The 25,250-nt window shown below is 32.6% G+C and overlaps 1 protein-coding gene across 3 annotated transcripts in view; it reads right to left on the reverse strand.

The window, feature by feature from the left end:
• LOC140056148 (septin-7-like) overlaps positions 1 to 25,250 on the reverse strand; it is a 39,220-nt gene that overhangs the window by 10,402 nt on the left and 3,568 nt on the right. For all 3 annotated transcript variants that reach the window (XM_072101426.1, XM_072101425.1, XM_072101427.1), the window contains exons 3-7: positions 13,098 to 13,204; positions 2,786 to 2,886; positions 2,245 to 2,379; positions 1,803 to 1,920; positions 191 to 286 (exon numbers count right to left, since the gene is read on the reverse strand). In XM_072101426.1, the coding sequence (XP_071957527.1) occupies positions 191 to 286; positions 1,803 to 1,920; positions 2,245 to 2,379; positions 2,786 to 2,886; positions 13,098 to 13,204 (557 nt within the window). The remainder of the gene's footprint in view (positions 1 to 190; positions 287 to 1,802; positions 1,921 to 2,244; positions 2,380 to 2,785; positions 2,887 to 13,097; positions 13,205 to 25,250) is intronic.

A 25,250-nucleotide genomic window follows, 5' to 3' on the forward strand; every position in this document is an offset into this window, starting at 1 on the left:
TAATGAATGTCTATTGTACCGGGTACTGTAGTGTGGTACTACCAGATGTCATCTGTGGCACTACACCAGGTGAGGCGTTACCAGGTGGTACGTTACCAGGTGTGACATTACACCAGGTAGGACGTTACACCAGGTGGGGCATTACCGGGTAGGGCGTTACCAGGTGTGTCACCAGGTGTATCAAGATTACCTTCAATACTTTGTTGTCTTTTGAGTCGTCTTCATCTTCTGGCATTTCTGGGAATTCATAGATTTTTATCTTATTTTCTTCAATTTCTTTCATAATCTGTAAAGATAAAATAACAATGAACATTTAAACTTAAATTTTGTTATATTATATTTGGTAGAAAGTATCTACCTAATAATATTTTCGATAAAATATTTTACATAACGAATGAGAGATTGTTCTTCCTAGACATGTCCTCAAACATCATCATTATGTAAAAAAAATAAATATTTTAATATTTTAAGCTAAACTTTTTGAATGTTCCTGTATTGTATTTCTTGTGTAAATTGCCTCCTTTTTTATATATTATTATCATTGGTTTTATACTTTTATACAAATTTTAATATTGAACAAATGTAAATATCTTTGTAATTCAGCTAAGGCTGCGATAATGATATTGAAATAAATGAAATGAAAAAATGTGAAGTGCCCAAATATTGGAGTGATGCTTAAATATGTTGATGATATGACATCATCATGTCCATATATGGGCATATCACATTTTTTGTCACATAAAGTTTGATAGAGCTTAAAAGCATCATCAATAACTGATCAAAACATTCTTTCCTCTTGAATAGCATTGAGATGTGTAGTATTATCACTAGTGTGTCAACACAAACAGCCCCTGTTTATTGACATTTGAAAGTGCTAAACATGTTCTCTCTAGCTTACCTGCCAACCTAAGCCTAGACTTATCATTAGCATACCAACAAGCATTCGGTATTCATTGACAGACATAGGACAGCTTAAAGCAGTCTTCCTGTACAAAGCTAGGCCATCATTCAATGACAGTGTTGCATACCAACACACCTGCTGTGACGTTTACTACAAATCACCATAGTGAATTATCATCACAATCTTGGATACGACAGTTCACTAGTGTTGGACGTTGTTTAACATTGTTCGGTATTCCAACAACATATTTTATACATTGCTTTCGTTTTTCATGGCAAGGAACAACTTTGGCGGCCTATATCTTACTCTTAAAGGGCCTTTCACACTTGTTCTGGCACGGTTTCAGTCTGACAAATCAATTAGAACATCAATGTTACGATTCACAATGCTCCACGCAGCTATGTACCAAACGATATGCGTGTAGCTAACTAGAAAACGAGACATTGACGTTCGATTTGCCGGCGCCGTACTGGAAAAGTTGTGAAAGACCCTTTCTGAAAATTGGACATCCTTAGTTTTTTACCATATAAAAACAAAGAATTTATGGACAACAAGACATATATTCGGACAAGCACAAGGGTGTCCAGTATTTTGAGAGTTGACTGTATACATGTTACAAAATATTAAATAAAAACAAAGCTGGCTTGAAATAAACTGTTTAATTTTATATTTACTGCACAAAGTAAGCAAAAAAAAGTGGTAAAAAAAGTGGAATTGGAACAGCTATAGTCAGTAGAGCAGTAGCCTTCAACTATGAAGTTTTCTCCTAAATGAAAGAAGAACTTTTGCCTGTTTGTGGATGACCGGGTCAACTCTGTCCACCAAAAGCACAGTACAATCATTTCATCAGAACAGTAGTATTAGCAAGATACTCGCCAAAACTAAAACAGCATCAATTTACCTGTTTCTTGAAATCCCTACATTCTTCAGCAGTCAACGTGTCAGCTTTAGCTATCAGCGGAATGATATTTACTTTATCATGTAATCGTTTCATAAACTCAACGTCCAATGCCTTCAACCTATAAAATGATAAAGGACAAGTTATGTTACTTCTGGTCAGGGCTGCGGTCTGACGTCACGGTAAGGTGTAATGTCCCTTTGTTCCTATGCAAATCAGATTTGCTTTTCTAAGGTATAGGCAGATTTATCAACCGCTCTGTACTCTAAAACAACCCTAAAAAAAACCTCCCACCCCCAATGACTACTTCTAAAGAATAGATGAAATTTAGCCTCAGTTTTTTTTATGTTGTTTTAACAGGCACTTCACCTCTAACCAATGTCAACTTACCCATAATCCGTGTACCCCTTCTAATATTAATAACAGGGGTGGAAGGTCAACTTACCCATGGCCTGATGGCGCAATAAAGTACAGACAAGAATGTACCCGCTTGTCTGGAATGCTTTTTCTACTAACTTGTGACTCGGCATTCAAATATTCTTCAAATTTATTATCAATGTGATCAATAATTGGTTGCCAGCTGAAAATACATCATAAATAATTCATTACAGAAATCATGAATATTCATATCATCACTATGAATAAATAATAAAACATTTGCATTATTAATCAATAAATCATAAATATTAAAATTATCTTTATAAATAAATCATAGAACATTTGCATAATTTATCAATATTTATGTAACTATAAATTATAATTATTCATATTTCTTCAATTCTGATTAGGTATATCAATTATGAATATGCATTATGTGGTAGGGTGGCCAGTTCCTTTCCACGCCACCTCTTCCCTAGCATTTTTCACCCAGGTACTCATTTAAACTGGACTGGGAGATGCCCTTTATGGAAATTAAAGCCAGGTCTTTCTGTATGATGGTCAAGTGTGCTGACCCCTTGACCGCAATGTTTAATAAGTGACCGTACCAATTACTATTGTCCACTTGGTCACCAAAACCTGGGGTGTCTACAATTGTTAGTCGTAGTTGTACTCCGTTTTCTTTGAGAATAACATTTGATGTCTCAACCTACAAAAACAAATAAAATAATATATTGCAAATATTAATTACACAAAACATTGAATATAATATAATACAGTAATTCTAATTGAAATGTATTTAAATCTTGAAATTACTACTAAATACTATAAAAATTAATATCAATATGCACTGATTATATTTGCATAATAATCTTTAAAAAAAAATCGAGTGTGAAGTCGCGATTAACATTTTTTATCGATATTAGATAATCATGAAGATGTATAAAATAAAGATAATTAGAATAATTGAAATCTTCTTTATGAAATATTGAAGATATAAACATTGCTAAATAAATTCAAAACAACATTCTCCTAGTGGGATGAGAGTTCTGTAAAACCTTACTACAATCAAAATTGCGTCGCACTTAAATAAAGAAGCTGATATTGAAAGAAAATTCACATTATTTATGCTTACTCAGAGCATGGAGTAATAATTAGATTTATTCCATGCTCCAAGTAATTAACTAATTAGTATTCACATCTCGTTAAGTATTCATAATGTACTATTCAATATTTTTAGCACTTATGTTGAGAACCGTTCCATTGATCTACTAAGAAAGAGGCCAATGCACTCTGTAAATCAATTTTCTTAAAACTGCTTTCATCAATATTTTGGAATCTCTGTATGTAAAATGTCTTCAAAACAATTATTCACTCCACAAAAGATTTTAAGGCCAATTTATACAGACGAGCGGTAACGGTAAGCGGAAAACCATTTAGCTTGTCTTACACAGAATCTGTATCTACAGTATCCTGAGCGGAAACCACCCATCCACTCCGTATTGTGTGTATAAATGGTCATAAGGAATAACATACAGTAAATTCTATATTTTTATTACCGTTACCGCTAGTCTGTGTGAATTGGCCTTTATGCTTCAAATGTACTCAACTCTAATGTAAAATTTAAGAACAGAAAAGAGAACACGTTGAGGTTGAAAGCAGTTATAATCAATTACAGGAGGAAAAAAACTGGTTGCAATGTTACACAGTTTATTAAATGTATAAATATAACATGTAGTGCAGAGTAACAGTACTGTAAATCATTCTTTGGCATTTATCAAGGTTAGCTTATCCTATTCATGTTGATAATTCTACTTTATGTAATTCACAATGACATCTTAGTATCAAATGATGAATTAATGTTCCCTTGATGTGATTAGGTTCTGAACAGTTGAGTAGGTTTATGTAGATCAAATTGTGTGAATAATACTAGAGTACTTTTAGGCCATTAACCTTTCTATAACAAAGAATTTTCTAAGCTCAGTTCTCTATCATTTCTTGGTTCCCAAAAGGACGCAACGCATGGAATAGAGTGTAATTACCAAAATCAAAACTCGACGGATTATTCATAATCGACTCATGTTTGGTCAAATTACTTGGATTTACGTCCTTCTGTTTTGTCCCAGTGGGAACCAAGCTTTAATAATAACAAATTATTTTGGTAATTTCTCTTTTATTTTCACTGAAATGTACCTCATTGTTTTGGAAATTTATTAGCAATTTGGCAAAAACAGAAAGACAATTTTAAAATGCAGCAGCTAGGCCTGAATGATGGTCGTACGTTACCAGCTAAGCCTACAAAACTAAGACTAGCTAGGCAGGCCTAAGACTGCACGAGAGGACATTCGATGCGAGCTATTTAGGTGGTGCATTGTTTCTCTCTTATAATTTACCACAAAAAGTACATTTAAGACAAGGCATGACCTGGTTTAATGTTCTCAAAGTAATACACTCTATGCATTATTTTTACAATGGGTCTTTAAATATACAGCATATTTATATGTTTTACATATTATACACAGTAATACTGTAGATACAATACAATACATATTTAATAATAATAATAAAAAGATCCTAGATAAAAATATCTAGATGTTAGCACTGTAGGCATTGTTATGAATAAGAACGTACTTCCAGTGTCAGCTACTTAACTCGTACGACCTACGCCATCTGTCTACTTAATTCAGATTTTCTTTAAGCCAATACAATCAAAGAATACTTGGTAACTGTATTACCATAATTAAGATGTTAGCGCAAAAGAATTGTATCATCATATTCTCTTTTTAGAAATCTGTAAATATGTAATAATACAATTTGATCTTTCTGGTCTTTAGTAAAGTGATCACAAATTTGTTTTGATTAAAGAAATAAAGTTGATATATTAAATTACAAAACTTTATTGTTAGAGTTTTCATGGGCGTGGCATATAGATTAAAACCTCAACATACTTTTATCAAGATAAAGTTTAACAAATGAAAAATGGCCCAGATAACTATTGAAATATAAACAATATTATAATCCTATTTCTTTGTAAATTATAAATAAAAGAAAATGATTAAATAATATTATATCTGCATTTATCAATAAATGTGATTTTCACTGAAAACTTGAATATTTGAGAAGGTCCCTGAAAATGAACTTACTAGTATGAGTACATTTTAGTTAGGTCTTTTGCCTATCCCATCCATCCTGTAGATTAACCTTAAGCTATGTCTACACTATCAAACTAGTTTGACCAAAAAAGTGATGTGCCCAAATATAGTGGTGATATGCACAAATATGGCAGTGATATGACATCATCATGTCCATATATGGACACATCACATTTTTTTGTCATATAAAGTTTGATAGTGTGGACAGAGCTTTACAGTATATACTTCTATTAGAAGATTCAGAGTGTATTAAAATTAATAAGATTATTATTCATTATCATTCAATTTATTTTGTTGCAATATTCAGAGACCATGGCGTGTCCTGGTGTACGGTAACAAAATGAATCTTATGATATTTATAAGTTGGTTCCTCAAAAAGATAGAAGTGAAAGTGAATTAGAAGAAAAAATATCAAAAATATTTCAGACATACAAATGTACATGAAAAAAGCAATACTATAGAAGTATTGTACAATCTAGTAGTACTGTATAGAAATGTACAGTGCAATCTAAAGCTCTGTCCACACTATCAAACTTTATGTGACAAAAAAAATGTGATGTGCCCATATATGGACATGATGATGTCATATCACTACCATATTTGGACATATCACTACCATAGTTGGGCACATCACAATTTTGTTGTCAAACTAGTTTGATAGTGTACACAGAGAGTTATACAACAGTTCCTGTTTTGGCCACTCCCCTAGTCATTGTTGTATGTGAAATCTCTATCATATTTTTATGGTTATTAATAATGAATAATAACCTTGATTTGGCTCCAATTCTACTTGAATTTTCAATTTCTCTTCATAAAATAACAAACAATTGGATGCAATAATTTAAATATGATAAATGCGACCTTCACAAAGAAATGTAAATATATTATTATTATTTTAGTCTCATTTTACAAGGTCTTGTTCTGTCTACAATATCAAATTAGTTTATCCCCAAAAAAAGTGCCCAAATATGGTAGTGATATTCTCAAATATGGTAGTGATATGACATCATCATATCCATATACTGTATAGGCACTTCACATTTGTGTGAAGTTTGATAGTGTACACAGAGCTTTGATACATAAAAAAAACCTGTTTCGGTTACAAATCTTACAAAAAACTTTTACAGAATTTAAAAAACAGACAACTAATACTGGTGATGTCCAAACTGAGCCACCTTTTAATTTCTTGAGCCATTTACCTATTTTAGAAAAGCAATTTTTTTTTGTTTAAACCAATTTTTTTGCAATGGCCAAATGACACATTCAATAATAACTTCTCCTACGTCACAGTCAAAATCAATGAAATGAAATCAGGTCACGGAGAGTTCATCATAAATTCTCTAATTAGATGGACAAATAAACCGCTAGAAAATTTTGATCGTTAATACATTTTGGTACTAATCATTATCTGTTAATATCCTCCGGATTATTCCAAATATTAAATTGAATAGTTTAGCTAACTACTCACAGACCAATTAGCTTAATTCCCAATTGGTGGATATCTAGTAATACGATGCAGCAAGTCTAAACAGATCTGTTTAGGCTGTTAGGATGTTTGGACAAACTAGTTTAACCCCTGTTAAGTCTAAACAGATCTGTTAAAGTGTTAGGATAATTGTACAAACTAGTTTAACCCTTGTTACGACTAAACAGATCTGTTTAGGGTGTTTGGACAAACTAGTTCAACCCCTGTTAGACTAAACAGATCTGTTTAGGCTGTTAGGGTATTTGGACAAACTAGTTTAACCCCTGTTCAGACTAAACAGATCTGTTAAAATGTTTGGACAAACTAGTTTAAACCCTTACCTGTTAAGACTAAACAGATCTGTTTAGTCTGTTAGGGTATTTGAACAAACTAGTTAAACCCCTGTTACGACTAAACAGTTTTTGGACAAACTACTATAGTTTAGCCCCTCTTCATACTACCAAACCAAATTGTTTGAGGTCTAGCATTAGGCACATCTTATAATGTTGACCCTGGATGACCAGTTGACCGTATTAGCCTAAGTTGCAGATGTCAATCTTTCATTTTGCAGACATACATTAGAATTTTCAATAGCCTTGAACTATTAAGTCACCCATTAAATCAATAATTATTAATTTATTAATGCAACATTTTATAATTTCATTAAATTATGGATTCAATATGTCAAGTGTTCAGTATTTTGAGGCCACTGTGTTTTTATGTAATCGATAAATTTAAACTTAAATTATTTAGCCATATAATTTTGAGTAAAACTTATTAATTTTCATAATTTTATAATGTTTGATAATAATGGTAGCCTTATATACCGCCTTATACAATGTTTCTAAGCGCTTTACACACAAAAATGATCTATAAAATATCCTAAGATAAAAAGGTTATAAACCAAAATGATATGACATCAAAGCATGGCATTTATATGAAATGCCAAAGTCATTATCCATAGTAATTGTTACGCATGGATGAACAAATGATCACAAACTATTCTAAATAAACATATTTCTTACTATTTTTAGAAAATAAATAGTTGAGATTTTCAGCACCATTGACAATACTGAGTACAGAAATGACAATTTAACTCAAAATGTATCACTTTATACTGGAACATTTGCTATTTAAATATTTATACAACTGTTGACACTGTTACCTACAACAGTATAAATGAATACATTTCAAGGCGAGGTTTTATTAGCTTAATTGGTTACAAGGTTGTCCATCCACATAGCTTTGCATAATGTTGTACTGTACCACCATGGACGCATGGATTCAAATGCAATGGAAAATTATGGCTTGATCTATATGCCTAATTCTCTAGTACCTTTATGGTGTACTGTGTACTACTAGCATTAAACTTTTGTTGCTTTCAACAGAATCTTGTCTAATAGAACTAAGCTTCATGTGCACAATATGGGCTAGCAATTTAACAAGCCCAGTCACTGATGGTCTAATTGATACAAATGCAATTCTCCCTTTGTATTGCCAGGGTATTACATTTGAGTGGTTAATACTAAAATTAAATCGTGGTTCCAAACATAGATGCAGTCAGCGAGCCGTCTTTAGACAACTCGACAGGAAGCTTAAGAAGGTCCCTCCCTGTAAGCTTCACATTTTGCAACTCTATCTGTTTGACCTTGTTGTAACAAGCCTAAACAAAATAGGCTGGCAGCAGTTTATACATTAAAGCCTATTACATTACTTGTCGAGTTTTTTTTATGTACTAAATGGCATTTCTTCCACTGCCAGCCGCCAGCCTACAATAATTGTTTGTGGAGAGTGAATATAATTGGTCAATTAGCGTGTGAACAGTTCTTGTTTCTAGCAGAAACCAAAACAAAACCATCAAGTTGATTGACTTAAAATAAAACTAGTTACTAGTAGTTTACTTGCTATGCTATGTGTGTCAAAGCACAGAATACAAAAAATAAGTCGTATTAGCGTAATAATTTATTAGAAAACAAGAAAACAATTCTCTGTCTCTGTCACCAGATGTAACTGATTGATAAAAAAACATTTTCAATCTAATAGATCATACCAAAACTTGTTTCAGCAGAAACACACCTTTATTTTATGCACCAAATAATTTGATTACTTTTTTTTATCATCAAATCTCTTATTTCATTCAATATAAATAGAAACGCATCTAAAAAGGCACTGTTACACCAAAAAGTACAAGTAACCCACTAACTGATTAGCCTACAGCAATGAAAGGTGAGATAATAAAATTGAAAAAAAAAAGACAATTTCTATTTTATATAAAGATGACCTAGATCACTTCACAATTAAATGATTATATTTGTATATTTAAAGTAGGTATCCCAATGAAGCGGATTTTCGTTACCGCGATTTTAACACGTTCGTGAAATTTCAAAAAGTGACGTGTCTTTGAAGTTAAAAATATACTATTTCTTATATACACATGTGAAAAAAAATTATATGTCTGGAAAGATCTTGTTTAAGGGATTATTTTCATATATTTTTAATCTATGTTTATTAAATATTTTAATAGAAAACGCGAGTTAAAAATGAGGTACAAAAGCCGGCGAGCCGAAATCCGCGCGCTAAAAATAACTTTGGAAAACACCTACCCATTTTCAAAACACGATCGCACGAGGTCCATAATAGGTGGTGGAGTAATTTTTGTTGCATGTTATCAGGCTTTAAATACTCTTTATTTTGATATGTAAATCGGTTATTATTATTATGTACATCCGCCTCAAATGTCAATTTTAACGATAAAAATTGAATTTTTTAGTCTTTCTCATTATCAAAATTTGGCTAATTTAGTATTGAATTGAAGCTAATTTATATTTCTGTTTGATAAACCACATCGTTTTATTTGACTTTGCGTGGACCTCGTGCGAAGAGGCCAACAAGACCAACCACTGAAAAAAATAATCCCTACCAAAAATATCAGTGTTTACCATTTTCCTTACGGGGGGGATTCAGTTCTCCGCTTATTACTAAATTACCGTCGCCCAGACAATGTGCATGGTATGCATGTATTAGCGCGTTAATTAATGATTGGATAACCCCTGCAGTGGACTGTTCCATTTTCTGAACTAGTCTTCGCCGCACACGAGGCATGTCAAAAAATGTCGCCTCTCATGGAATATTTGCTTCGAAACGTCAATTTTACCGATTTATTAAATTATTTAATAAGTGGAATATTTATAAATCTACTATATAAAGCAAGTACGTTAGGAAGAAATGTACCGAAGAAATTTAAGAAGCTTTGATTTTGCTATGCAGCGGCCGTAAGCCATTCTATGTAGGCGGCCGAAACGCGCTTTGGCCTGTGTTGCCGTTGTATGTCTACGCTGTTTCTAGGCCTAAATTTTATTCCGTATATTTCAATTCAAAGTGCAACTTTCGGTTAGAATAATCGAAAGGGAAATAAAATTAAACATGTTACAATTATACCATTGAGGTAATTACTTTGTTAAATAAAAAATTTCTTCCCGATATTTCTTAGTCTTAGGCAGAATTTAGCGCCAGGCTTTTATTTAGACCTTAGTCTTAGGGGCCTATATAACTTAACTTGTAGTAGGCGCGGCCGAGTCTACGTTCGGCCCGGCGCTCCAAATGGAATCGAACACATAATAAGCACGGGCTTAATTCTTATTTTTGGCGGTTCGAAAATCAATTAAAATAATATATGATTATAAATATAACTTTAAATACTAGAATTAAAAAAAAAATGTATACTTACGAAAAATAATATTTAATGAAAAGAAACAATACCCACACAGTTTTTTAACGCATTATTTTTTTTTTTCACATTTTAACATTTTTTAACAATATTTTATGTTGTATTTCAGAATTACCTACCTGTCAATATAAATAACCTTACTAAAATACATATTACATTTTATGCAATGCAAAAAAAAAGAAGTTAATTCACACATTGGTTCAAAAGTTATGAATCATTTAAAGACAGGAACTTTTTGGGCATTTTTGAGACATTGGGAAAATCACGCGTAAAAAGCCCTCGGACGAATTTTGGAGGGCGATATCTAAAAAAAAAAATGTCGAGGACACCCAAAAAAAAAAATTCTTGTACAACTCTGTTGTATCTATGGGTTTGGAAAAAATAAGAACTTTAAAATTATTAGTATAAAAGTTATAACCCTTCAAAAATGGGTTCAAATATAATTAGAAAAAGTGCCGTTTTTCAAGCAAAAATCACTGTTTTTTGGGCACTTTAATGGACCATAACTTTTGAATGGATAATCCGATTTCAATCATTTAAATTGCAAAAGTTTATGTTCAGTAAGTTCCTTCTGATTAACTGAAAGAAAAAGTACCATCATTAATTTGAATTTTTACATTGGGATACCTATTTAAAGGGGACAATGACATCCGAGATCCTTCCGATAATCACAAAACTGTATTTGAACAAAACAAGCACGTTTCTTTTTTTTTTGTAATATTGATAGAACTGTCAATGTTATCAGGAATCCAATCTATAATTTTAGCTTCCATTCATTTTTGGTTAAAAAAGTTTTCTTGATAAAAAAAGATTTTTACAAAATTCTAGGACACTTGGTTTCGCAATTTAGATATAGATTTGTGAAATAATATAGATAGAGAGAAGATTCGTTACAAAATATGTAAATAATTTCAAAAAAACTTGCAAAATATTATTTATTATCAAACAATACTTAGCTGCCATGTTTCTTGTTAATATATTTACCTTTGAATAGAAATATTGAAAATGTATTAATATGATTTATACTAAAATTGAAATGTACGGCTTTACGTCTTGTTATTATTGTTATTTTCATTTCTGTGTCTTATTTATATGTTTTGTTTGCTTTTGTCTGTTTTGTTTTGGCGTCCCTGACACAAGCTTTGCTTTTTTGGTGACGCCACCATTTTGGAAATAAATGTTGATTTTGATTTTTTATTTTGATATTATTCTGGTTAGTTAACAACAATCTTGGGACTTTAATTATTTTTGTTTAAAAAAGCATTTATTGAAAACAGTTCTTGGTTCAATTTGGATAACTGTATACGAAATACTGTAGACAGAAAGAAGATATTCTGGCTACTTAACAACAAGCTTGGTTTAGTACAGTAATATTACACTTAAGTGAGATTTTCTCTTAAATATTGAGTATTTCACTTAATTTAATAATTTAATTTAAGCATTTCCTTTGTATTCACTTAGATGGAGATTTTTTTAATTTTAAGTGTTTCGCTTAGCCTAAGTGTGAATGGTGCATACGGCCGCTGGGACTAAATTAATATCCAGAGCAGTATTTCCTTGATTTTGCAATAGTCTAGCTACCGGCTACTGAGAGCATGTCCTTAGTCATTTTAATGCTTAACTATATGAATATTAAAACAATAGACAATTCAAATGTAAACATACAGTAATATAAACAAATCAGAGCGAATGTACTTGATTAGATCAGCTTGAACAGAAGACAAGTGGGCCTTGCCACGCTAAGCACTTCCTCTAAGACTGGTAATATGCCGTACATAAATCTACTATTTCAGTATAAACAATCATGCTATCACTGCCAAAACATATCATTGACATTGCCTTTTTTCCATAAATTCTAACCAGGAAGATACTACTACTACTACTAATAACAATACGAATTTGTAATGTGCCAATTCCAGCAGTAGGTGATGAAAAGGCGCGGTATGAAAGCTCAATTTGAAAGAAAAAGATGTGTTTTCAAGGCAGATTTAAAGGCGATAGTAGAAGAAGATGTTGAAAAGCATTACAGTATAAAGATTCATCAATTAAAGAAATCGTGTGTATGTTTTTAATACTGTATTTTCATTACCATATCGCCACTTTAAACGAGTTTGCACATTGACGACAGTGGCGCTATTAATCCTTCACTGGCTAAAATCAGGGGCCCAGAGCTTGTTTGGTTCTCACTAGAGACGCAACACAAGAACGTAACTCAACGTAAGTGATTCAAACAATGACAAGTGATGGATTATTCGAAGTGGTGCTTGTCCTTGGTCAACTCATTTGTGTTGCTTGTGTTGTGTCTAAGTTCTTGTGTTGCGTCTAAGTTTTTGTGTTGTGTCTTTAGTGAGAACCAAACAAGGGCCCAGAGCATGAGCAGCCCCCAATGCAACTACCCAGCATTGGAGGGCCTTTAGGAGTGCTAAACCAGGGGCCTTTTCATCCTGCCTTACGCCACTGGATGATGCATGAAGATTTTGGCTACTTGGAAAAAAAAAATAAATAAATATGGATAATAAACACTAATAATAGTGTTAATTTATCAAGATACAGAGTAGAGAAAGCCTAATATTTACCTGTGTGGTTTTTTTCATTCGTTGAGATGGTCCTGGATACTGGTTAGAGTAAATATCGGTCAAAAAAAGAGAATTTATCAACGTACTTTTTCCAAGACCAGATTCACCTACAAAAAAAAAAGGAGATAAAAAAATGTTTAGCTTAAAATTCCATTAATTAACAATTAATTATCAAATATAGCTCATTAAAACAAATGTTATTATAAATGTACTGCAGTACTGTAATATTACCATAATTTTTAATATTGTTGTGTAGGTTTTGACATGAGTGTTATTTTTGTTTGGAGAAGTTGGGCGGGAACACTTTATCTCTTACAACCACACTCAAGCTAATTCAACACATCACCCATCCAAGAGTCACACCCGAGTACAAGAAAGTACAATTTTATTTTTTCACAGCCACCCATAACTTATTGACACCCATCCCTAGACTTCTTCAACTACCTACAATACATTTGATCCATGTGCGTACCACCAACAAGGTGTGGTCAATCATTTATTGTTCAGAAATAAAGTAGTAATTTATTATATGACAACCACACTAACAAACAGGGTTTTCCTACACAAGATATTCAGGTATGCAACAACAATGCATACAGTACTTCAATAAACACTTTAAACTCGCACGCACGTTTTTTATTACGTTTGATCCTTGAATAACAGAGTTTAAACTTTTATTTTATATGAAATACTTTTCTTTATAAATGAACACAAAAGAGACAACACTTCAAAGGAGTTAATCGAAGGTAACAATACTGAGGTAGCGTAATTAATCGCAATAAATACACTAGGGTACAATCACTACGTTTTGAGAGTAACTTTTCACCCCTGATTACATGATCAAACACAAGGCTAGGCCAGAGCAGCAGGACCCCTGACACATGAGGCCTAACAGGCATTCTAGCCTAGTCAAGTAGAAGCAATACACCATCAGGTTTGTGTTATTCCCTCTGTGTAACTCTAACAGAATACACATGGCTAGATTTGTCGCAACAAAGCCTATGTTTACCCTTGAGCGAAAGACACATAATTTTTCTAGTACAGGAAAAAATATCCACAAACGATAAAATTTATTTATAGAGAATTAACCTTGTTTAATATGAATCTGAAGATCATGAGAGACTAGTTCTTTGTATGGAATGGCCATGCTATTCCAGAATAAAAGACAGATTTTTTAATTTTTTTAATTGTTCACTTTTTTAAGAACAGTATCTTTCTCTGTAATTGTAAAGCTCTGTCTACACTATCAAACTATAGTTATGTAACAAATATGTGATGTCACCCATACAGTATATGGATATGATGAGGTCATATCACTACCATATTTGGGCATATCACTACCATATTTGGGCATATCACTACCATATTTGGACATATCACTACCATATTTGGACATATCACCACCATATTTGGGCACATCACACTTTTATTGTCAAACTAGTTCGATAATGTAGACAGAGCTTTAGTGTTGGATTGAAAATGCATTTGAAATACTTTTTATAAGCAACACTGTACAATCCACTTCAAAGGTAAGTAGTGATTGAGTTTTTGAAGAACGTCAATACAAATTTATAAACAATTCCAAAAATGATTAACAATAAAGTGATTATTCTTGAAGCTATAATAAAATTTAATGAGAGTCAAACCAAGCATTTTAGTACGAACAATATGACTGGTCAAATAGACACAATTACTAGGAAATGAACCAATTGAAAAGTTGCATAGTTTTGAAGTGAGTCAATCAAAGCAGATTGGTGTCATGAACTCCTTGTGAAAATAAAACCACAAAGCAGAATCAATAGCAAGAATTAGTAGAAAGAACATTTACAATTCCAGTTTCTTATCAATTAAAATAAACTATGATTATAGCTAGTTCTACTTTTAATATTATTATCAATGCACACACATATTCAATCACTGGTTTAACATAAAGAATTATATACTTGAATAAATGTTTTTAATTTTCTTTTAAAAGCCGCACACAAACGTATTTAATTGGAAAAAAAAACAACTGTGCCTTGCATGCACCCTTTTACATAAAAGTTAGTTTCTGGGGAAGTAAGGTGTGTCAATAAAAATTACTGATACTAGAGAAATACTGTGAATTATATCAGCAAAAATCATCAGTTTAACATTTAGCCTATTGAAAGCTGATCTACTGCAGGAAATACGTGACTACCTCAGGAAAAACAAATCTGTAAATTACACGTCCATTCTATAGTACTCTTATATTTCATTTTTAATACAAAATTATGTACAGCATTGACTACAGTATCACACTATCAAACTTTATATGACAAAAAAATGTGATGTGTACATATATGGACATGATGATGTCATATACTGTAAATTCTACCATATTTAAATCATACTGTCAAATTATAGAAACAGTGCTCATATTCAGAACATGATCTCATAATCGCGTCAAGCATAGCTCATTAGCGAATTTTGTTTTTATGTTGAATGACAAAATGTCTCTGGCAGGATTCCAACCATATTTTGGAACATCATACCTACCTTAGTAGTACAGTAGTTTGATAGAGCCTTATGTAGAAAACTAACTGATAATTGAAATACTGTATAACTACATCATTTCACTCTCTAAAGCCGATTTTCCACTAGGCGAATTTGTTCGCGCGAATGAAACGTTTCGAAGAGAAAAAAATCGCCTACTCTCTTTCCACTACATGAGCGAATAGCTGCAACGTTCATGTTCCTCGCGTGGTTGCTGAGCATTTCGATTCGCATGACTGCTCATGAAAGCGTCATAACTCATTTCCTGAGCTCTGATTGGTTGCGCAATATTTCGCTTCGCAAAAAGTAGAAACAATTCGAACTAGTAAATTTCGCTGAAGCGAAAAATCAAGGAACTAGAATTCGTCACAGAAGGGAGTATGACAGACAGAAACTCGAATACGCATGCGCAGAGCATGACGCTTTCGATTCGCGCGAACAAATTCCCCTAGTGGAAAATAGGCTTTACATGATCAATATACGGCTGTAGTATTTAAATATAAAACTACTGTATGTCTTCAAAACAGTATAAGCTCTGTCTACACTATCAAACTAGTTTGACAAAAAAGTGTGATGTGCCCAAATACGGTAGTGATATGCTCAAATATTGTAGTGATATGACATTTATCCTGTACAATAGGCAAATCACATTTTTTTATAGTGTAGACAGAGCTTTACAATAAGTAATTATTTAAATGTCATGTACACATTATGTATGTACAGTACATGTTAAATTTGATTAAATCTGAAAAGGTAAACAGTTTGTATGAAGAAGTACTGTACATACTGTAGTGACTAATGGTGATGAGTCACTACATAAGGGTACACCTTTAATACAGTTCTACAGTACAGCTCACCAAATCTAGTATACAAATAGGAGTTAATATAAAAAGAAATAAGCTGTCTACATTATCAAACTAGTTCGACAAAAAAAGTATGATGTGCCCAAATATGGTAGTGATATGCTTAAATATGGTAGTGATATGACATCATCATGTCCATATATGGGCACATCACATTTTGTTGCCGCATAAAGTTTGATAGTGTAGACAGATCTTTAGAAAAACAGTTAGTACCACGCGTGCTATTGACTATAAATATAGGTACTTCTTTTTGGTGTGGACTTGAGTTGTCCCTTTAAAAGAATAGGGTTTTATGGTATATATAATAAATGTCCAGTAAAGAACTCAATTTCTCAATAAAGATTCCTTTTGCAACTTAATACTAATTAGCTTCCAAATCCATCCATCCGTTTATTTTGCTTATAAGATCTATTTAACTGTACACGTTATACCTCCATACCTTGATTGAAGGAGTGTATACATTTAAGTGTTATAAATGTTATAATACTAAAATTTTGTAGTCAGAAATGAATATCAGAATAATATAGAGAGTGAGAATAGGCTAAAGTCCACAGTAGGTAAAATAAGTCCACAGTAAAGTACTGATAGTAAGTAAAATGGTACATGAGCAGGTAATACTTTAACTACTGTACATATAAAAATAACTCAAGTGCTAGCCATAACCTTGGTAAACAGCAAATTAAAGTACAAACAATAGATTTTTGAATAATAAACGAAAAAATGATGTAGGTTGTTTAAGTTGGATCACCAAAACTTTACAAATGTACGCCTTACACAATTCTTTCAACTTATCTGCTGTAAGTGTAACTCATTTGATTGGCCACAAAAGAAACACAATAACAAGATCTCAAATTTATCATTAAAAAAAAGAATTTACTTATTTCTTGGTAATTCACCATGTTACAATGTGATCAATTATACTACTGTACAAACATTTCGTATTATTATTTAATTATTAAATTTTGAATGGAAAGAGTCCTTGGCCTTAATCAATATAATATCCTGACACCCACAAGCTGTATTCATACCATACAAACTAGGATTTAGATCAAGGTTAGCAGCAACAACCACAATGCATTCCTATTTAGTGACTGGGACCCACCACAAAAAAAACAATTTTAAATCTTTTTCTTCTTTCTTATGACAAAAAGTGCTACTAAACTTACTACTAGCCCCCTATAAAGCTCTGTCTACACTATATTAAACTTTACGTGACAAAAAATGTCATCATGTCCATATATGGGCACGATGATGTCGTATTCTATCTACTGTTGTTAGTTTTGGTATATTTCTAAACTCAGGGGTTTTGTTACGACAACAGTAACTTAGAATTTGATTGTATTATTACACATGTAATACTTTATTAAAATACAGTACAGTCAGATAAAATCTGTTACCACAAACATTTTGATTGCCTTAAAATTTCTGAAATTATTGGCGACCAAAGCACCAAAAAAAAACCAAAACAACACAGTAGCCTGTCAGTGACTAAACTCTTTAAGTTCATATTTGACCTGTAACAAGAACATCAATTAAAATATTATCAATGGTTGATTGTTCAATTCCATGCCATATATACTTCTAAAAATCCCTTAGGCGTAGTAATAATATAGAGGAAACATAGCAGCTAACTGTACTGTACTTGCATAATAAATGCATTCTTTGTAGGTCTTTATCTGAATTCCAATGAAACAAGAAGTACTTCACAAAGTCCAGAATAAGCTCTTTCAATTATATGCTTTGTAAAGGTCAGGTCATAGGTCACACTGAGGTGAATGCTTTTTTTTCCACAATATTTAAAATAAGATGTATTACTTACTGACATAAAACAGGGAAAAGAGAATGAAGAAGAGAAGGAAATTGGGGAGGAGAAAGAGAACGGGAGGGGGAAAGAAAATGGGGCGGGGAAGGAAATGGGGAGGGGAAAGAAATGGGGAGGGGAAAGAAAATGAGGAGGGGAAAGAAAATTGGGAGGGGAAAGAGAACGGGAGGGGGAAAGAAAATGGGGGCGGGGAAGGAAAATGGGGAGGGGAAGGAAAATGGGGAGGGGAAAGAAAATGGGGAGGGGAAAGAAAATGGGGAGGGGAAAGAAAATGGGAGGGGAAACAAAATGGGGAGGGGAAATGTGAGATGAGAAGAGAGGATGGAACCTACCATTTAAATAGTAGCAGAATAAATAAAATAGTTTTATGCTTTTATAAAATGTGAAAAATAAATACTGTTTGATTTATTATTATAAGTCGGTGAGTATAAACATGTGGAGCGCTTTATTTAGATGAAAGACAAGATAACAAACTACTAAAAGCAATACACAGAGTATCTTTATGTATGAATACTACTGTAATAACAAAAGCCTGTTCATTAAACTGTCTCCTCTTATCAATAAAATCTACCAGATTTCAAGAAAAATCAATTGTCTAAGCTCTGTCTACACTATCAAACTTCATGTGACAAAAAAATGTGATGTGTCCATACAGACATGATGATGTCATATTTGGGCATATCACTACCATATTTGGGCACGTCACACTTTCTTTTGTCAAACTAGTGTTGTGAAGTACTGTCCAAATATGGTACTGAATTGCTATCGTTCAACTATCTAACCAAGTTTCGTTAAAAGTCCGAATGTACGAGGATACTGGATACCTTTTTCCCTCAATATGAAATCACTTATATTTAATATATTTCAATCATCACACTATAAATAGATTTAATTATAGCGTCATGAAAGTATGTTATAAATTGCAGATTATATAAACCGCTTAAATAATAAATTACAGTCAACGATCCAACATTCACTAATAAAAAATTGAGCATGAATGTAGTACACTGTATTAGGCTTTGTAGTTGACTGTAAAACTATAAATACTGGCAGTGTCACAGGCAAATTCTGCAATACAGTGTCACACATGCATCACATGTGATGTCTGTATCATACTGTAGACCAATATGCCTACTGTATATAACATAATACAGGTGCCACAGGTATGACACATTATAGAATTTGGTGTTTTAAAGGTTATTTTATTTTTCAAACTGATATATTAGCCTCTAAAACTATTTATTACAAAATTACATTCCGACGGTACAACTGTATAGTAATAATTGAACAGTAGTCAACCTAGCCACGATCAATATGTTTAATGCACATCGTAACTCAACCGGATTATCATGTTCGGTTTCTACAATACAATTCGTCAATTCTTGATGAAAAACTACTCATGCGTATCAAGTTCAAGATTTCATTCATTAAAGAAAAATCAATTGTCTAACTGCAAAACGTCTGTAGCACATGGCTTTGTTCAAGTGTTTTTATCGGTTTAAGATACTGCGTATAGGAAAGCGATATTTCTACTCGCTACGAAAAAATATTGGAGACAATAATATTGATTTCCTGATTAAATTTGTGTGTCAATGAGTTTAATGTTTCATTTAAAATGGTTATGAACTATTAAAAACAAAACGGAACCACTATTTTGATAATTTATTCTGTAGAATTCTAAAAAAAAAAAAATTAATTCTAAAGAAATAAACTATAAAACAGAACTGTCATAATATATAATAATAATATATGTATAATTTTATACTATGTCAAAAAAATAACCTTAAAAAAGACAGCTGTATCGCATTGTAAACAATAATAATAAATAATAAATAAATAAATAATAATAATAATAAATGAAAACTTATAAATCGCCAGCTCATGGCGCTTTGTGCATTAAAAAAACGTACAATAATAAACTACGAATTAAAAGACGTTTACTATAATTTCAATATAAAATTTAATTACAAAAAGAGAGATTGACGTTTCGGTACCATTTTCAAGATCAAGTGAATACAAAACAATTAGGCTAGGCTACAGTAGGCTAGGCTAGGCTAGGCTAGTGTTTTGTATTCACTTGATCTTGTAAATGGTTCTACGATGGTACCGAAACGTCAATCTCTCTTTTTGTCATTCAATTTTATATTGAAATAATAAACTAACATTAACAATATTTTACCAAAAATGAAACTAAACAGTTTCGTTTTCCATCGATACTGACACTATAATTTTAAAAAATAATTAAAATCATGTAATGACATTAAAAACTATGGACATTTGTATTAAAAAGTTAATATTCTCTGTTAAAATACAAGCTGAGTACCGTTTGTAACTAAAACGTAAAAATCAGCTTTACTGATATTGTAATGTCTGTACTACAGTATGTTTGATATTTATAGTTCTATCAACTTATTGAATTAAGATGACAACATGGGGGCTGTGGCAGGAAACAGAAAACATTGCTATCTGGGATTGGGAAATGATTTATATATTTTTCTGGGCTACATTCCAAACAACTTTTCTACGTGTATGAATGTAGAAAAATAATCCTAACCCAAGTACTGTAAAGCTCTGTCTACACATCATCAAACTAGTTTTAAAAAAAAAGTTTTGTGTCCGAATATGGTAGTGATATGCCTAAATATGGTAGTGATATGCCTAAATATGGTAGTGATATGCCTAAATATGGTAGTGATATGCCTAAATATGGTAGTGATATGCCTAAATATGGTAGTGATATGCTTAAATGTGGTAGTGATATGCCTAAATGTGGTAGTGATATGCCTAAATATGGTAGTGATATGCCTAAATGTGGTAGTGATATGCCTAAATGTGGTAGTGATATGCCTAAATATGGTAGTGATATGCCTAAATATGGTAGTGATATGCCTAAATGTGGTAGTGATATGATCATCATCATGTCTACAGTGTTTATGGGCACATCACATTTTTTTGTCACTTAAAGTTTGATAGTGTAGAAAGAGCGTAATGTTCAGATTCCTAATATAAAAACATTTGAAACATAAAGTAAAGTAAAATATTTTTGGTTGATATTTCATAATTCACTTTCCAGTAAAAAGTCATCAACATCCCGCCAAGAACTGAGAAATCATGAATATTATACTTCATTTTATCACTTTCCTTCTATAAATATAAATTGATAGATAAATTATCAACTGAGGTGTTATAACAGCCAATAAGAGGTGGCCTTTGATTTCCTCCTGTCTCATAGCAGCAGTCTGACCTTTGACCTACAACAAGTTGAAAGTATATTTTGTGAAAGTATCTCTCTTGAGGAAAAACTACATTAAATTTTGTAGAATGTTTAAAGCCAAATAAGGTAACAGATAAATGTCAAAATACTACTTTGAAAAAAAGTAGTTTAAATGTTAAGCATGCATTTACTGTACTTCTGGTACTATAAAAGTATACAATATAGGCCTACTATTCTTAAATCTTATACTATTTATGGACTAGGTACTTTTTAAAGCCTTTTATAAAATTCCTTAGCCCTAGGCTTCTATTATACAATACAGTATAAAATGGGTTAAATTACATTTATTGTGTTGATTGTTCACTTTAATTATTGATTCCAATGGGTAGGAATTCTCGTGGGGCATGATGAGGGTTTTGGGAGATTATTTGATAGGGTGGGTGCTTATTGATCCAGAGGTTATTTGATTATCCTAGAATTTAAGGACCCTATTTTAATTAAATTGATTTTTCTTTCGACTTCGGCTATCCTTGGTTTCTTGTTTAATGTATTTGCTTGTAAATTGTTTGTATTCATAGTGTCTTGTAATCTTATGTTGAAACCGAAAAAATCAAATCAAATCAAATCAAATCAAACATCAGAAAAAGTTTGTCAAAATAAAACCTAGATAATTCAATTAATACTGTATTGTATATAATTCTCAGTTTTTATACAGATAACATCACTGGTTATATGTTTAATTCAAAATGAAGTGCAAAATTGATGGGCATTTAAAAAATAAACTATACATTTTAACAAACTTTATCAAATGTTAGGCAACCAAACTTCAGTGTATTATAGCACATCCTTCAAAAGGTACTGATGATAAAATCATCAAATTCATAATATGTTTAATGCAAAACGAAGTTCACAAAAATAAACTACACATTTTAACAAACTTTATCAAATGTGAGGCAACAAAATGTCAGTAATTTTAACGCAGCCTTCAATTTGTACTGATAACATCATCAAATGCGTAATAAAATCTTGGTAAGCTAAGCTAGCTACGAATACTACTAGGCTTTCTGTAGTTCAGGTTCATTAATAAACCATCAAGTCCTGAAGCATTTTATGCCCTTTAAAGGCAATAATATGATGTCATACCTACTCTAGGCCTGAAGGTTGATCAAGATCTAGAAAATAAGCTAGATGCTCTCTGGGTCACACCAAGAATGGAGTTCTATTATTAATGACTGACATCAAACAATCATTGATAAAAACAAAAATATGTCTTATTTGTCTTATCAAAACCGAAACATTATGGTGTCATTCATTGTCAATAAATTTAACTAGGCTCTACTCTAGAACTGCTCTCAATTACGTATACAGTTAATGTATAAGAAATGGCAAAACAAAATTATTTTGCTGATTAAAGATCTGTCTACACTATCGAACTTACTTGTTTGACAAAAAAAAGTGTGATGTGCCCAAATATGATAGTGATATACCCAGGCCCATTTATGGTAGTGGTATGACATCATCATGTCCATATATGGGCACATCACATTTTTTGTCACATAAAGTTCGATATTAATGTAGACAGAGCTTAAGAATTTTCACAAGCTGCAGAACCTTCCAAACAGTAGACATGATGGTGATGACTATTTGTGATGAGGTTTCCGGCTGGGACATGGGAAAACAATAACTGAATTGCACTGGGTATCACAAAAGCAGATGTTCGTCAAACTTTACAATTAACAACACGTTAAGGCTCGTAAAACATATTGTTACACTTGTGTGCCACCCACCTTCCTGTTAATACTGTAATAGTAAAAAGTAGAAGGACCTATATTCTGCTGCAAATACTGTAAGTATACAAGGGAGTTGTAAATACAACTCCCTGGTATACCCCTCTGGTAAAAATCTCAGTACAGTTTATCAAAAATAAATACTCAATCCTAAAATATTTTTGGTTGTCTATGCAAGGGCAATGTTAAGAACTTTAGCCTTCAAGTTCTTAACTAAACCTAAAGGTGTGGCTACTAATCTATTATTTAGTAACATCAAGTAGTAGCCTACTTCACAGCACAGTACAAAACAGTGGAGATTGATTCAGTGAAAATTACAATCAGGGCATCACGTATGCAAAACCCAGGAGAGCAACAAATCGCTCTCCTCAAATCACTGAGGAGAGCAATTCGCTCTCCTTGCAAAAATTTTAAATCGCTCTCCTCAAATATTTATGTTGAAGTTGAAGGATGGTCGCCCTTATTAAAAATGGCTGGCCCTTATTAATTTTTTGTACACATTTTTTTGCCCGACAGGGGATAAAACCCCCCCCCCCCCCCCCGGGCACAACAAATGTATACTGTACCTCTCCCCTAAAATCCCCCACACCCACCTTTACACACAATATTTTCCGTGGGGATCGTATTATTCTACAGTACAAAAAACTCAAGCCAATTTTTTTTTTATGGCCTGCCTGGGTAGATTGGGTTTCAGGAGCCTGGAGAATCCTGTCCTGGCCAACTATATGCCTTTAGCCTAGCTTTTCTAGCCTAGCTTGTTGGCCTAGAAATCAGACAGAAAACCTGAAAAGTATTTACCTGCAATTCATAAATTATACAATTCTAACATGCAACAGCCATTAAAATATTGATAATAAGTTACAAAGTGTCATTTTAAAATAATTAAGAAAGATATTTGATCGTGTTTACATGTGTCACACATGGGCGCACGCACAATAGGGGAGGGCTGAGAGAGCTTCTAGAAGATGCTGACGTCACACATCAGCACGTGTTTTGAGGAGGATTTGAGTGACCAAAATTGGTTAGAACTTTCGAAGAAATAATCCATCTTCAAAATGACATAATTAAAGCAACCAGCAGCTAAGCTTTTTTAAATAATAAACATTATATTTAGGCCTCCTATATTAATGTTTCCTTTTAAAATTAAATATATTTTATTAACTCGTTCCATAAAAACATAAAGGGAAAAATTATTGGTTGGGACATGATCTTCCTGTAAAGGAGGTGTTTCTATGACACCGTACTGGTTGCACTATGAGGCGATGAAGTAAACTCGCCCTTGAATGCGCGCAGGCAGGGGAATCCCCTTTGTTGGTACCTCGCACTGTGTGAGATGGAGCGCGATGAATTGCTCTCCTTTTCGAAGGTTGTTGATTGCGATCGCGCTCGCGATCCTTAAAAACGAGGGACTGCCATTAGGCTTGTAGCTTTATAACTTAGCTTATATATTATTAGCCTAGGCCTAGATTGGTTTTAACTTTTAAAAATCCACGTGTTTTTAGGCCTCTTGACAGAAAAATCAACACTGTCATGTCAAAAGCTAGGCTCTATTTTGAAAATTAAGGAGCGCGATAAATTGCTCTCCTCGAAGCCTGTTGAGGAGCGCGGAGGAGCGCGGTCGCGCAGGCGCTCCTTATAAATGATGCCCTGTACAATGATAAAATAATTTGTACTGTGGAGTGCAGATACTCATTATGTAGTCTCTGGTTTGGAGTTACTCCTAAAAAAATGTTGAAAGTTCTTTTCTTAATCTTAGCTTTCATCATAGCGTCCTAAACTTAGAATTTAGATACGGTTCCAACAAACCTGATATTTGACAAAACAGGTTTCCTTTAGCCCATTGACCCCTAAGTTTATTTTGCTCCCCTGGGACCCAAAAAGCATATGTCATATAATTAACCCTAACTTTTTTTCTAAACACAGACATTAAAAAAATTAAAAAACAAAAATAAT

Source organism: Antedon mediterranea, chromosome 8, assembly GCF_964355755.1.
Source record: "Antedon mediterranea chromosome 8, ecAntMedi1.1, whole genome shotgun sequence".
NCBI lineage: Eukaryota > Metazoa > Echinodermata > Crinoidea > Comatulida > Antedonidae > Antedon > Antedon mediterranea.